General features: G+C 39.3%; 2 protein-coding genes and 1 long non-coding RNA gene across 5 annotated transcripts; 1 reads left to right on the forward strand and 2 right to left on the reverse strand.

Annotated features, from left to right (window-relative positions):
- The first annotated feature begins 1274 nt into the window (after positions 1-1274).
- On the forward strand, positions 1275-5403 carry LOC135944792 (uncharacterized). Of its 3 annotated transcripts, XR_010575363.1 has the most exons (8): positions 1275-2052; positions 2101-2219; positions 2268-2927; positions 2986-3102; positions 3166-3290; positions 4099-4310; positions 4681-4779; positions 4844-5403. It is a non-coding gene; the product is annotated as an uncharacterized LOC135944792 (long non-coding RNA). The 3 variants fall into 3 exon arrangements; XR_010575365.1 differs by lacking the exon at positions 4681-4779; XR_010575364.1 differs by lacking the exons at positions 4681-4779; positions 4844-5403 and adding an exon at positions 4439-4655.
- Positions 5404-5750: 347 nt separating this feature from the next.
- Positions 5751-7244, reverse strand: LOC135942302 (tetra-peptide repeat homeobox protein 1-like). The gene is made up of 3 exons (XM_065488340.1): positions 6274-7244; positions 6021-6206; positions 5751-5951 (listed from the first exon to the last, which is right to left on the reverse strand). Exons 1-3 carry the CDS (start codon positions 6544-6546, stop codon positions 5751-5753), a joined length of 660 nt encoding a protein of 219 aa, XP_065344412.1. The 5' UTR covers positions 6547-7244.
- A 98-nt stretch (positions 7245-7342) lies between these two features.
- Positions 7343-9285, reverse strand: LOC135944790 (tetra-peptide repeat homeobox protein 1-like). The gene is made up of 2 exons (XM_065491991.1): positions 9128-9285; positions 7343-8158 (listed from the first exon to the last, which is right to left on the reverse strand). Exons 1-2 carry the CDS (start codon positions 9137-9139, stop codon positions 7544-7546), a joined length of 627 nt encoding a protein of 208 aa, XP_065348063.1. The 5' UTR covers positions 9140-9285; the 3' UTR covers positions 7343-7543.
- Between the last annotated feature and the right edge of the window lie 6779 nt (positions 9286-16064).

Below are 16064 nucleotides of genomic sequence, written 5' to 3' on the forward strand. Positions count from 1 at the left end.
TAACTCAATACAAAATGGAGCGAGTACGCCAATTTTAATTTCATAAAATTTCCTGCGTGGGCGTATTTCTTTTCATTTTTATTTTAATACATTTGTTGTGATATAGCAAAATGATAACAGAATTAAAGAACCCGGGCAAGCATACTAGAAGTTTGTAGTTCCTCTTAAATTAATTCCTATAAAACAAGCTGTTTTTCTAGTCTTTCCATGATGTCCAAACAACAAAGAATAATTTATTTACACTGTTACTTAGGTCAATTTGGCTTCAACTCTATCCTAAGGGATCAGTTCATGCTTTGGCAACAATCATTTCCTGGATTTTTGCTATCAATCCTCTTGAAGAGGTTGCAAAATGTTATTTTTCACTTTATCAGAGTTTTACTAAAAAACTTTATTAAAATAAACATAATATTATACACATGCATAATTTAACAATTAATTATTAATTTTAGTTTTATTTTATTTTAAAACATATATTCTACTACAATTTTATTATTTTAAGTTTAATTTAATTTCAACTTTAATTTTTGTTTGTAAATATGATTAAAATGTACCCATTTAATTTATGTATATCACCACATAACTATAAAATTTGTATTTAAATACTTACTCGAACACCCATTGAATTAATTTATGATTCATGAAGCGACTCGGCTGTCTTGTACAAATTCTCTTTACGATCAGCTTTACCGATACAGAATACTTAAATTAAAGTTAAAAGTGGAACTTCACTTGAATTCTTTAAAAGGATAACATAATATGTTATATGATATTATCATTTCATGTACATATTGGCTACTAGCATTTTTCTGGATTGTGCAGTATAACAATTCTCTAATGAGGTGTGGATGTATAATGAAAATGATATAATTATCACTGAATAAATTCACATTTTTATCCATGAATTTCTAATTGTTTATTCAAGAGAATTTATATGCGCACCGTCACCATACCAAATACTAAAAAGTTTAAACTAATGATTCCACTCTTAAAACTTTTATAATCTTTTATATCTTTCGGAAATTAAATTAAATTTAATGTGAAATAATTCAGTCTGTTAAGCCTGAATAATTTAGTGCCGATACTTTTACTTTTTAAGGAGTAAAGGCTTTATAATAATATAGAAAACATTCTTCAATTCGGCATAAAGTCTGCTGCGCGCTCAACCGCCGCGTTGTGCCGGTTGCGTGTGCCTCAGGCGAATACAAAAGTCTGATATATTATGCCTTCCCCAACGTGATCCACTTGCTGTGGCCAGACGGCTGTCATCTCTCGCTGCATTCGGAGGTATCAAAATTCACACGGTAGCGACCACTTTCACCTGCTGCCTGCAAGGTATGCAACTGGTGCGACGTTGGCGCTGCACACATTGCCGCCGCAGAGCGTGAGTCTGTTGCTTTTTTATTTTTAAAGCATCGGCGATCGATTGTCCGTAGTATTGGGTTTCTTGCTCGCTCAGTTTGCCGTGTTTGTTTCGCTCGTCATCACAACAAACTGTAATTGGAGATCGTTCCTAGAACTTGACAGTCGACTTAATAGAAAAGTGACGACGGCAAGTCATTCCCTGTGGATGTTATACGCTTTTCAGCGCGAGGAAATGCATATTACGCTCTCCTGTTGTTTGGTACAATTGGTTAACTTTCTTATTTTGAAACCCATTTCAAGCGAGTCTCGTGAGGAAATGAGGTTACCGTTAAAACTTTTAGTGAATTCTGATAGTGACTATTTAATTATCTTAAGTCAAATGTGATTATTGAAAGTTATTAGTTGTTACTTTATTTATTTTTGTGGATGGTGAAAGAACATATGTGTTCATGCGTATAAAAAATATCTGTCTTCCTGCTTGGAATAAAAAGAAGCAAACCAAGGTCTCCGCCAACGCCGCTTTTTGTAATGCGCTGATTCGCCGCTGGCTTGGAGAATCTGGTTTTGGTCCAGTCTGCTTTCTGATCGCACGTGAAGAATGAGCTGCTTTAGAGGAGGACTCGTATAATTGTTTGCATTTCGCTCTATTTTATCACAATTCAAATTTTCCTTTGAAGATGGCACCAGGTATTAATCGCAAATCTTTTTAGGAGTCTAAAAATCGTTATGGTTTAGTTTTCAGCTGGGATAAAAGGTAGTGAGATTGGCCCTTTGATCACTTCCCCTATGGAAAGCAGAAATTTAGCTGAGCCCTTGAATTTTTATTTCTAGGAGAGTCATTGCCACTTTTGATGGTAAGTTGCGGTTTAATGATGAACATTTTAAAAATGATTTACTTTCAGAGGAACCAGGAGGTTTCAATGAGTCAACAGACCAAACAGCTATTTACTTCGGTCGCTGCTCTGAGGTTGACAAAGACCAGCCATTCACAGACAACAATGAAGGCTATCGGACAAAAATAAAATTTTGAAGTTTAATCAATTTTACGATTTTTATACCAGTGCTTAAATCTACTTTGGAAAATTGCAAGAAATTTAAAAAAAAACTACAGACTAACGTAAATGGCTATTCTCTGTGTTCTCTTCTTCTTTCGTTTAGTTTATATAATGAATAAATTTATTATTAAATGCATATGTGCGTGCGACACTAATCCTATACAATCAATTCTTTCAAGTCTTTGCTGCTTTTCTTAAACTAATTCTTTTTAATACACATTTCAAAATATGTTATATTTTTTTAGTTAATATAATGCATTTAATTTTTTATTCTTTTGTTAGTTAAAATTTCGACATTCAGATTGGTGTTGTTTCAAAGTGTAATTAAACTCAATTTTTTACTTTTAGGTAGTCAAACTGGAATATCAGGTCCTGTGATTTTTTTCACATTTTAATCTTCGTTCCAAGAATCCATGAATTCAACGATTGGGGAAGGCCAATGTGTTTATTCAATAAACAGACAATGCTTAGGATTTTAGCCAGTCAGAAGAACAGTGCGCCTAAAGCGTAAGCTAAATTTTTGCAAATAAAAACTAATGACCTTTTAAAAATACAAAATATACAGGGTTACTTAGTGCACAATTACATGGCGAAAATGTTGAACTACATAGCGAATGTTTGAAGAACAAGAAGAGCGGAATTGTGTGCGACCCTGAGGGCTTAAAACTCTGTGTCGACAAAGGTCTCGATTGCTATTCAAGATTTAAAACGACGGAAAATTTAGTAACAACTCTCACTTTTACAGATTGAGCTTCTTGGACGCGGGGACAAGTGAATTTGCACAATTACGCAGGCTCTTTTCTGACATCACTTATCGTGACAGTACCTGCATGCACTTTTGTCGACTTGCTGGACCACATGAATACATTTGTGAGTACATTTGTGTTTATTAAGCAAAATCTGTTAAAGAAAAACTTTTGTTTTTAGTAAAATTACAAATTTTATTTTAGTTTAAAAGTAACTCAAAATTTATATAATTTTATTTTATTATACTTATTTATTTTATTTTAGAACATATTTTACATTAATTTTGTTATTTAAGTTTAATTTAATTTTAACTTATATTTTTGTTGTAAAAATATCCTTTAAATGTACCCATTGTAATTATGTAGATCACCACATAACTTAAATATTTGTTTATAAATATTTACTCAAATCATTGTTAATTTATTATTGCATACAGTTAATTTAGAGTGTTTTGAAATGGTGTGATTTTTACTTGCAATTAGCCTTTTAAACTAACTAACCACGCGAATCATGTACACATTAGTGAGCACATTCATATATATTAAGCAGAAACCTGCCGAAGAAAAACTTTTGCATAGAAATTAAGAATTTCAATTCAGTTTTAAACCAACTTGAATTCATATAAACGTATTTTAAATATATTTAACTTGTTTCAACTGAGAAATAATTATAAAATTTGCGATGCACAGCTATTGCCAGAAAACCAATTCAAACGACGGCCATAACACACTTTTCATGATTCTCCTCTGATTTTTAACTCACAAATTAAGTTTTGAAGCTGTCATTATTTTCATGTTGCTGCACTATTGTTAAACCGCAAATATATTTTCCATTTTTGTGTGCTAAGAAATTTATAAGCTAACCATAAACGACTTAAGTTTAACCTAGTTTCTTTTCTGTTAACATTTAAGAGCCTCTCTTTTCGTTGTAGAAACTCTGCAAACAAACAATCTAAGTTTTCCCGAGTGTGGGATGAAGTGGAGCATTTTGCGCAGTGAGAGACTTGGAAAATATCTCAGCTACATTCCGGTTGAACACATTATCCGTGGTCAATCGAGCAAGCAGGGAAAGCAGAAAGTACCCTTGGCATGCGGACACATCCATTTGGCGGCACTCTTATCTTGCCCAAAGCCGGGATCACTGGTAAAATCCTATGTAGTAATTATTATTGATAATAAATAAATATTATTGCTTCACTGCAAGTCAGGGGTGAGAAAATGTCACTGCAGCGCAGTGATATTTTCTCACCCCTGACTTGCAGTGTTCTATAGCGGCACACACTGCTTGCTAAAACTGACGAGCACTTGATTGAATGAGACGACAGTAGGTTTGGGGATAAGCAAAAAGGACGAGGTGCAAGTTCAGAAGCGAAACGTCTGTTTTTAAATAAAAAAATCAATATTTTCAATTGATTTAAAGTAACGAAGTCCTGGACTATAAAACCATTTAAAATTCATTTGGCACGATTTCTCGCGGGCAATGTTCAAAGAAATTGTTTTGTTTATTATTTTAGGTGATTGATGAAAATTAAGAATCTACCAAATTACAATTTGCTCCTCATTCTGCGCTATTCTCTTTCCTGGAATGAACTTCTGCGCCGGTATCTTAAATGGTGTGTTCTTCTCGCCACGATTTAAAATCAATATAATTTGCATTTTACTCTCTTTAATCTTCAGGAAGGAGCACATGCAACGGAGTCTGTGGCGGCGGCATTCTGCTGGAAAGGGGCGCCCGCTGGATGATCAGGGGTATTCGGAGCCCGGGCAGGAGACACAAAACGTATTATACTGACTTTTAAATTACTCAATCATTGACTTACGAGCTCATTTAATTTTTCTCTCAATGAAATTAGTTAGTAGAATGTTTTATTTTCCCAATGTAGTGCCTGTCAATAGGTGGCACTCTCCTCCTCCCTTTCCCTGAGCTGTGAACCTTTCCTTAGTGTTAGTGTCATTACGATATATTTCCCTTTAGCGTGAGACGTCATATTTACTCACGCCGCAGACGCTGTGAATAATTTCGCTCAATACTATTTAATTCGCTCGTCTGTGTATAATCGAGAATATATTTTGTGAGCCCAATTGTAATTGACTGACCCGGATTAACGGGTCCAAATTTGAGGCATTAATAAAGGCATTAAACGAATTTGAGCAATTTACTTCGAGCATATTCCTCACCAACAAGTAAATATTAAACCAAACAGGTAGAGAAACACAAGCCTGTTTTTTACATTTGTTGTAAAATTTACTTCTAATAAACAGTGATAAATCAAAAATATTAATAAGCGCTGTATATTTTAATTATTTGAAATAATTTTCATTTGTGGATCTAAATTTCTTTGGTTTGGATATTTTAACGCCTTTACTTTCTCAATCAGAACAGAAAATCTTTATCTGTTATCTCATTCAAAGGTTTTAGTTGGATCACTAAAACAACCAAAATTTTAAGACACGAAGAGCTCAAGTTACAACTGTCAAATCTTAGTGAGTAATAAAAGTCACTTCATCCATTCCCCATGGTGTGTTCGATTTTAAAATGGATGCAACTCAAAAATTGTGTACAACAATAGATATTTATTTTGAATTAAAACACTAAAATTTCCATGGATGTTAAGTTAAAGTTGGATTGAGGCTTCTTCACCACCGGCACGGGTTGGGGGTGAGGAACGGCCACGGACTGAGGCGCGTGAACTGGCACGGGCCTGGGGATGGAGACGGGGTAGGGTCGGTCAACGGGCACCGCATTGGGTCGGTCAACGGGCGCCGGCTTGGGCACGTGCACAGTCTGAGGAACGGGAATGCAATTTAATATTTAGTGTTTGACATTTAATTAATTTGCGTTTTGTAAGCCCACCTTGACGGGGTAATGGCGGGGCGCAACAACGGAGACATTCATGGGGCCCTCAATGGGCTTGGGCACGGGGTGAGCGACCTTGACGGGTGTGGTTACCGGATAGGGTGGCTTCTCGACGGAGACGGGCACCTTTACGGGCAACTTGACCTTGTTGACGGCAACGTGCACGGGGTGCGGCTTAGGGATCTGCACATGGTAGGGTTTATCAAATGGCACGGGAATCATGAAAAATTGGAATAATTAGAAACTGTACCTTAGTGTGGCCAGATCCGTCCTCGAGGCCTTCACCGCCGTCTCCGCCGATGGCTCCACCGGCCGGTTTGCCGCCACCGTTTCCGCCTCCTAGGCTACCAGGCCCGAACTTGGCAGCGCTGCCAAAGTCCATTCCACGCTTTTCAGGCTGCTTCTCAGCGGTCAGAGCGACGGCCAGAGCGGCCAAAGTGCATACCTGTGGTGCAAAATATATTATGGAGATTAGAACTATGCTGGGATCGTGGGTTTGTAGCGGACGGACCAAGATTCTCATGACACTCTGAATGGTTTAGACGGATTGGATGCAAAGGGGGTCCAATAACCGATCATTTATAGCTCCTCAACTTCCGCTCCCGATTTTCCATGGGAATTTTGCATACATGCAGACGAGGCGTCTAATCAATCACAAAAATACGTACATTATATGGCGTGGCCTACATTAACTATATATGTGGCTATTGCTCCTTTGGCTTGGTTTGGTTACCACTCGCAATTTAAATAACTAAAACAGATTCGACAAATTTCATGGTTTTAATATTGCGCAGGTAAAACGTAGACACCAGCAGCCTGTGAATATAATTTGAGTTTTAAAGAGGTAGAAATAAATTTAAATATTTTTACATAACTTTAACAATAATACCATTGATGATGCAGAATTTAACATATTTTTGTCATCAGTAATATAAAAGAGACCGACTGGTAAATCAAAACGAAATCATCGTGACGTCACCAAACACTTAAGATGTTGATGATCTCAAACAAGTTATAAACGTTGTTTGATGAGAGCAAGAGTTGTGAAACAGCAAGCGGGAATATTTGACGAGATTATGCAAGGCCTCTGATAATTCAGACAAGTTCACAGCCGTTTTCACAAATCCTCTAAAGTTCAGGTCAGGCAACTCATATTGAAAAGTTACTTTATTTTAGTTATATTTCGACTGACAATGAGAGTTTGATTTTAATATCCTTTTAAAGGATTAAATTTTCTAGTCAAGCTCAAAAAGACTCGTGTAAATCACCTTTACTGAATTAATTTTTTTTGTAATTGGAGGAAAAAAGAGTCGAATATATATATTTTTATTTTGTTATTTATTTTCATAAAAATTTATATTTTCTCACATATAAAACAGTCACGAGTATACAAAGTCAGTTACAAAAATAGTGAACTAGAGGATGAGAGTGAGGTGTTTGGTGTGCGTCGGAAGCAGGAGCTCGGCCGTAGGTCGGACACTCTAGGGTCCACCTGACGGCCGCCTCGGGGTTGCTTCGCTCTAGTAGTGGTAGTCACCGTGGTGGTGGTAGTCGTGGGACTTGACGTAGACGGGCACGGGCTTGGGCACGGCGTACGGCTGGGGCACGGGCACCTTCACGGGCACGTGCACGGGGTAGGGCACGGGCTTAGCCACGGGGTAGGGCACGGGGTGGTGGACGGGCACCTTGACCGGGACGTGCACGGGGTAGGGCACGGGCTTCTCCACGGGGTAGGGCACGTGCTTGATGACCTGCACGGGAACCTTGACGGGCACGTGGACGGGGTAGGGCTTGTCAACGTGCACGGCCACAGGGTGGGGCACGGGCACGGGCACCTTCTTCACAACGGGAACGGGATAGGGGTGGGGAACAGCGTAGGGCACCTCCTTGGTGATGGTCACAGCCTTGATGTGGCCGTGCTCGGCGTGGCCGTAGCCGCCGCCGAGGCCGCCGCCGTAGCCGCCGAGTCCACCGTAACCGCCCCCGTAGCCGCCTCCGTAGCCGCCTCCGTATGAGCCATAGCCGCCGCCGTATCCGAAGCCGGAGCCGTAGATGCCGCGCTTTTCGGTCTTCTTGTCCTCATCCTTAGCCGCCTCGTCGGCACGGGCAATGGCCGCCACCAAAAGGACGCACACCTGCGGGGGAAAGGTCCGTGTTAAATTGTTTTTGGAGCGGATCAAGATGAAAGGTGAGTAATTAGGCAAACATAACGGGACTCGCTGAACAAAGGCGATGTTGTCTGAGCGATTCCGCGTATGTAAATTCACCAAACACGAAAAAGAGGCCTTGTTCAAACAGAAAGTGGTAATTGGACAAATGCGCATAAAGAAGAACGCGCCTACTTGACAGGTTTCACTTACGCGCCGTCTGATCTGCCACGATAAAATTAGAAATTCATGCCACGCCGTGTCAATCTGATGAGCGCGTTTACACTCTCGTGAGATGTGTAAACAAGTATAATCGTCTTACGGTTTAATTAAGCAGCGAGAGTGAAATTAGTGCGTGTCTTTTTACGAGAGAAACTTTTGCGGATCATAAAATTAATTTGGTGCGTGTGAAATTTGTCGCGAGAGTCAGATCCGTTTAACAGCGGAAGTTGGAGACACAACAATTCGCAAATTGACGCTTGGGAACCGAAAAATAGTCGTGACCACAGCAGGGAAGACGCGTGGGAATGCAAAAGTGCCATCAAAAGTTGGGATTGCAAGCATGGGGCTGACCGAATTTTGAAATGCACTCTCGAGGAAGTGAAATTGGCCGTGTTGAGCAACGAATGAGTCGCCGAAATTCTCTCATCACATTGTAAAACAGGAAGGAAAAGTGCAGCGCGAGTTTGCGTGCCAGACGAGACGAGCGAGCGAGCGAATAGTGCAATTTAGGCAACTTCTCGTATCTGATTAAACTGCAAATAATATTCTGCTTATTATGTATCAAATTGTTGAGTCTAGATAAATAACAAAAGAGTTAATCTAATGCCCATGTGTGTGTTCATGAGTAAATGAAATAACAAAAAAATGTAATTATGAATAAAAATAAATAGAAATAAATGTGAAATGGTTTTGTATAATATTACAGGTGGTGTCTGAATGAAATTCGCAACTCACCAAGAACTTCATTGTCGACTGTTGTCAGGGAGAAGTCAAACTCGACAGTGACTACCATGGAAGGCGCCGGCCGTTATATACGTGGGGTGGCCCTTCGAGGACCGGCCCCCACTCACGAGGCCACTTTCGCTGCATCATCCCTTCTATTGCGCTAGCCGAATTGTCTTCCTTTCCCTCAAGGCTGGTTGTCTAACCAACGTGCAGCAAGTGCAGCCCCTCCATCCTCGAAGCGTTCATCTCTCGTTCCGCGGCGACGGCGGCGGCGAGAGTGTGTGTGTGTTTGCCTGCTCTACACAGTGCGGTGCACACACACAGTCAGTCGGACGGACGAACTTGTGTCACAAATGCTCATCAAGTAATTAGCGAGGAAATTTTCACAACGGCTTAATTTCTTTGGGGACAAGGGCGCCGTCAAATTTGTCATCGTCCTGGGATGAGCCCGACCGCGAATTGTTTGCTTTAATTGCACTTCACACACTTGTTTTGCAGATTGCAATTCGTCTAATTGTATAAGGTCGGTCGCAGTTTTTGCAACGCTTTCGGTGGGAACGTTTTCCTATCATACTATTAGAGCTTTGGTGGTTTCGCAAAATGCACTGTGAGGCAACAATAAATCGATGCTAGTTTCAGTTTGTAAATTAACAGATTTAGAAATAGCGCCAAAGCTTTAAAATGGTCTCAGTTAAGTTGGAAGGCGAAATTAATTTCTTTTTAAATAAAAATCATAATTTTCAAAGATTAAAAACAGTTTTGTTTATTTCTCCAGAAGAAATCCAAATTAAATACATCTTTCCAAGCTTGTATAATTGTCTACAATAAATTTTAAACTTTAAAAAAAAACAATTATTCGTGAATATGCAATTATATTGATTCCCTCTAATTATGTCAAATGCTATTATCAGGACCTAATGAGTATTGGAGCAACATCTAAAGTCACCTAGCAGATTTCCTGGTCTGTTATCTGGATTTCAGAAATTACATTGCTGAATTAATTTCAATTTTCTAGCGTGAAAACTAGCACTATCGCTTCTATGATTGCGAGTAAACAAGATTAGAGCGCTGTTGCTGCTCAATGAAATTCAATTTCAACACAGTTTTCAAAGTTGTAGTGTTCTGGATTATGATTTTATTCAAAGTATCAAGAACAAGCAAACCGTGCACAGTTTCTCAAAGTTTCCATGTTACAAAATTTAATCTCGAGCGTGGACCAAAAATACTAACAAGCAAAACGGTGTCGTTCTGCTGTATCAATTAGAGAAAATCTCTCTCTCTCTCTCTCTCTCCGTCGGGAGCGCATATTGAATTCAGTTCCTGCCGCGTGTTGCATAATACAGAGTGGGTACACGTACGTGCACTCCTTATCTCCATTATATTATTCTCTCGTCGGGGAAGTCATTCACACTTCACTTTTATTGCACCGCCGCACATTTCCTGCCTGCACTAAATTCGGCAAACGAAACAATGCAATTTTAATTGCACCGCAAGAGGTCGAAATTTATGCGTGAAAGGGATTTTACAACAGCTGTGAGAATTTGAAATTGCAAATTTTGCTAATATAACAGACAAATTTAAAAGTCAATAACATTCATGTGTTCAAAAAGGCAATTATAAAACTCCTCAGAATATTTTTAGCTGCTACTAGTAATTCTTTCTCGTTACACGCAATTATGATTAAATAATTTTTCTCTGGTCGTGTGGCTTTAATGAATTAAATTTGGAAAACATTGAAATAAATATTGGTTTGTTGAATTAGGAAGTTGATAATGAGCATGCTTCTTGTAATGAGCGATAAAACTGCCGTGTAAAACCAGCTGTTCGCTTGTAAAACACGCGGAATTGGAATTTTTCAAGGTCCATTAACCGCAAAGCTTCTCGTATTTATGGCTCGTTTGGATATTTTCCCATTTTTCCTCCATGATCTTGAATCGAGATTCGTGTCTAATCAAGCTGAAAGTCACAGCGGTTGCATGTGCACTATGCAAAGAGAAGCAAACTAAGATTTTCTCGGTCTGAAAAACCAACAAAAATTCAATTAGCACCGAGTGTTCACGCAAATTTCACGTGTTTTACTGTCCGTGAAGAGAACTTCTGGCTTACAAAGAGTATAGAGTGAGAATTAAAGAAATCGAGCACCAGGAATCCGAGCGAGAAGTTGCATTGCGATAAGTGCGTGTAAACTGCCGCTTTTGCCTAACTGCAACATCCTCTTGCATTAATCAGTCTCGCGTCGGAGGCAGCCAATTATTTCATTATACAACCGAAAGAATGTGCGTCGTCTTTGACAGGCGCGCGTCACGGTCTGAATCGGTTGCTTGTCAACAGAATGGTCGCGTGTGCGGCGCCGAATTTTGTGTCGCGATTGCGCCAGAGCCGTTTATTTTTTGCCCAAAATTTGCCATTATCCGCTCGTCACGCTTCACCGCTTTATTTTCCTGCGAATGCGATTATGTTTCGATCTCATGCATGCGAGCCGCAGGTGTTGCGCAATGTAAATGCAGTGTAATGTGGTGCGCCGGAGAAATTGTTCATTAATTTGCCATTCATCACTTTCTTTTGTCAGGCCAACACAAAGATCCCGTGCTCTTTTTGCACTCTCGCGCCTCGTCTCACTCAGCAACGAATTCGTACGTGTGTTGTGTGCTGACACCGCACAGAATCTGCACAACTACTATCTTGATCCGCAAGCTGCATGAACATTTCAATTATTCCGAATAAATGTTACGTCATTGTATAATTTTTTTATTCAATTACCTTTGTGATTCAAACAGTTCTGTGAATTCAATCTATCGTCTGCAGATGATGACCAGCTTCAAAATACATACTAATGTATTAAAGACCGTCTTTGACGAAGTTTCTGAGCACACCAATCGATTCTTGAGGGTCGAATTGGATAAAGTGGATATTTTTTCTGACCAAAAAGTGCAGCGTGACGTTAGGGATTCACACTTGAGCATTGAGCAGTGTTGTGGTTTCATACGCTGTAGGTCAGATGTCGACGAGAGGAATCGAAATCCGACAAACGAATATGGTCAAAAGTGCTTTATACGTTTACTGTCACCTCTCAATATAATTGTGCTAGCATGTTATCTTTTTCCAAAAGACTTTCTTGTCTAGAGAGTTAATAGTTCAATCACTTATCATTCCTGACAATTTAATTTGAAAAAAAAGTATAATATCTTTCTCAGAAGTTCCTGTTGAGCGTCGATCCCAAGAAATCAATGCGAGAGGAACGTGCAATTTAACTTAAAAAGGCTAGCGAGCGAACGAGCTCTCCCTCGGTCACACTCGACTGACTTTCCGCCCTTTCAATCAAATCAGTCCGGGCAGTAAAATAATAATCGCTCACACATCTCTCTCCGCAGTGCGGACGCAACTTTCTTCCGAGACAGATTACGCTCGATTTGAAATTCACTGCGGCGAGCCAGCGCATGTGAGAGGGCGTTCTTATGTGTTACTTCTTATATTTCACCTGGTTAGAAAGATCCGGAGGAATAGTACGGAAAAGCGTGCGCTCGCCGCACTCACGACACGCAGAGCCCAAGACCGTTTGCCGCCGAGATTGATAGTTTTTGGGCGTTCCTCGAATGACGGCGCGGATCTAATTTCTCGGCAAATCGCCGCCTGTTGACGAAAGTTAATTTCACGTGCTGATTAAACGATCACGACGAGAGCCCTTTCATCTCAATCCATCATTTTGCCTGCGCGGCCGGCCAAATTAACAAGAAGCTCGAGCGGCAGAGCGGGCTGTTTGTCATTTTTAATTGATGGCTGCACTTGGCCCGATCAAACGTCTGCCCAAAACTAATTAAGTTAGCGCAAACTGGACATTTAGTGCTTGCTTATCCGGCTCATTAATTTTGCATTGGTTGAAATAATTCATAAGCAGTGTACGTGCTTTCGATGAGCTACCTAAGAGCGTGTTTTTAATTTTATTCACCGCGTGTTTTAATAATTGACACAATTAGTAACTTTCATGGCTCAAAAATAGCGGATTTAAGGCGGCAACGATTAGGTATTTTAAACGTGAAGTTTGATAGTGCTTAAACGCCGTCTTTTGTTTCTGAGCACACCAATCGATTCTTGAGGGTCGAATTAGGAAGAGTGGGTGTTTTTTCCGACAAAAAAGTCCAGCGCGACGTGCGAACTTTTTTCCCGCCAAAACAATACGAATGCGAGAAGTGCGCATGCGTCAGAGCTGGTTTGAGCATTTGCAGAGAGACCGCCTATATGAATGACTTTGTCAGATCCAGCCACCTCTGACGCATGCGCACTTCTCGCATTCGTATTGTTTTGGCGGGAAAAAAGTTCACACGTCGCGCTGGACTTTTTTGTCGGAAAAAACACCCACTCTTCCTAATTCGACCCTCAAGAATCGATTGGTGTGCTCAGAAAATTCGTCAAAGACGGTCTTTAATAATTTAATTTCGGAAATTTACAATTTTAAAACAAAAAAGTAGCACTAAGCATATTTTTATTTTATTTTTGTAGCTAGATTTATTCAAGGTGCAATTTTTCAGGCAAAATTTCCTAGCAACGAAATAAAATAAAGATTTCTAATTAGTAGAAAGGGCTGACCATTTTTTCTTAATTGCCTTTATTTGTATTACACACAGCGGTACAAAAATCGAAGCTCCTCCATTTCTGTCCGCACATTAATAAATGAGTCTCATAAAAACATTTCAATAACAATAAATAAAAGAAACATAGTGTAAACATTTCGTGATGTTTGTGTCTTTTAGAAATAAACTTTGATGAGAGCTTTGTTTTGGTGTACGACTTTGAAACCAAATTCGTCTATCTTTTAAATTATCCAATACCTCCATTTCCCAGTTATTCTCTTAGAAATTTTTACTTGCGGCATTTCTCTTTCACTTAAATTATAGCTCGAATCATTTTGGTTTATTTTTATTCCGTAATAAAATTCATAGAGGAAGTAATTTAATCTGCTGCGGTGTTTTTGCTATTACTATTAGCCATTTAATTATGCCATTATTTTAAATAGCACACTTGCCACCGCAAAAATTGCCTCCCGGGCGAGAAATTTCGCACTACTTGTCTATTACGTAAGAGCAATCGACTGAACGGAGTTATCAATAGAGGAGGAAGAGCCGCTAGGCGGTTGGCGCGCCTCCAGATCAGCTGCTGCGAGTTCAAGGTCCTCGGAGAGTGAGTCATTCTCGGGACGCGAACTCGAGACCTTTGACAGGTATGCATATAGCAGTGAAAGCGCGACAGCCGCGGAGAGATGGTCCAGCCGGCGGCGAAACAGGTATCCGCACTTCCGACATCCACTCGCCGCTGGCACGCACACAAATTAATATAAAATTCAGCAAATCGACCTCTTTCCGGCTCGACGACTAGTTGCCACGCGACTGCGATAATTGATCTTTCTCTTTTATTAGTCCAGCTGGATCCGAAGCAGAGCAGCAGGAAGGAAATCACTTTTACTCTCAGATTAAAAAGTGAAAAAAAAACGCCGTCGGATGGGTGTGCATGCGTTCTAGCATGCTCCTTATTATTATTATTATTATTATTGCCGGCCGTTCAGGCGTGACTCGCGGGACAATTTATCTATCTCTTATTCATATTTCGCCGTCGCGCTGGGCGAGTCCCGCGGCGTGCCTGGTGGTCTCGAACCGAAGATTTATTCGCCGCTTGAGCATAACGACCGTGAAAATTGAGAAAAATCGGCTAAAGACGAGAATGACGCTTTTTCTTGTCACGAGGAAACGATAAATTAGGTTTTCGAGTTGCGAAAGGCACGGCTATTAATAATAATGAGAATAGTGGCTTTTTATTTTAAAATTAAGTCATTTTGGCAAGAAATATGAGCTTTTCGGAATTCCTTCACATGCCCTCAAAATTAACTTAAATCTATTTTATTTTTTAAATACATAAAATATTTTTCTCTGCTCCGTGTTGATTGTGGATCATAATCTATTGTCCATAGGTTGAGTGCTGTCTACTGCTTTATCAATGTGATGAAAAATAATCTCTCAACATCTTAATCCTAGACAGCGGTTTCGGCCCTTCTGGTCGCAACAGCTTAATTTTACCTGTTAAGTAGGACTAATTTGTTAAAAAATATGCTAACGTAATATATTTTTTCAATATTTGTAACAGCTTATTTAAATAAAATTAAAGCCAATTATTAATTTTGAAATTATATTTATTTTATTACACAAAATTTTTTTAAATAGTTTTCATATTAATTTAAATTTTGTTTTAATGCTTTAATTTTTAATTTGATTTTTATAACATATTTATAATTAATATTATATAAATTGGAACTCGTCTCACTTTCAGTATTAGCTTAGCAGTGCTTAATGTTATTTATTTCATGTTTTCCACCACTTGTTTTTAATCAAGAAAATATTATAATAATGAAACATGGAATATATAAAGGTCGCCATAATATACACGATGATTTTTCCTAATTATTAAGCTCAAATTTTGCCAACCCGTTTCATACGTTCCAGGAGAGTGAGCGGAGCGGCCGCTCATAACAAATGCAGAAATAGACAGTCATTAATCATGCGTCCTTGTGCAACTGTAACAATCGGCGCAGAATATTGCAAGCATTTTTACACCAATGTGGCACCGGCTGTCAGTGCAGCGGAGCACTCGTGAATATCAACTTGTGCAAGAAATGAGCACATAGATGTGCGGACGGCAATGTAATAAAGATTAAATTGCAATTTCTCTCAGGCTACTATGCTCGAGTGTAATTCTCCCACAGTGCAAAGACGGTGGCGCCCTGCCGAGAGCTATTTAATATCAATGAAAAGAGTCTAACATTCGATCATTCACTCAATTTGAATCTCAATTAACGTGAGCGAGCGGCTAATCTGGCAGAATTCAATTTCGTTGCGAGCTAAAATCACTCACTCTCTCGCTGGAAACAGTTATTTGAGACGCTTTAATTGACTTTAATGGC

This window comes from Cloeon dipterum, chromosome 4 (genome assembly GCF_949628265.1).
Source record: "Cloeon dipterum chromosome 4, ieCloDipt1.1, whole genome shotgun sequence".
Taxonomy (NCBI): domain Eukaryota; kingdom Metazoa; phylum Arthropoda; class Insecta; order Ephemeroptera; family Baetidae; genus Cloeon; species Cloeon dipterum.

Bases quoted from the DNA above. Each gene is read 5' to 3' on its own strand.
- LOC135942302 (XM_065488340.1), bottom strand. From the start codon at position 6,546: ATGAGAATCTTGGTCCGTCCGCTACAAACCCACGATCCCAGCATAGTT. The intron at 6,207-6,273 runs GTACAGTTTCTA...TACCATGTGCAG, and splicing joins ACGGATCTGGCCACACTAAG to ATCCCTAAGCCGCACCCCGT. The intron at 5,952-6,020 runs GTGGGCTTACAA...CCCGTTCCTCAG, and splicing joins CCCGCCATTACCCCGTCAAG to ACTGTGCACGTGCCCAAGCC.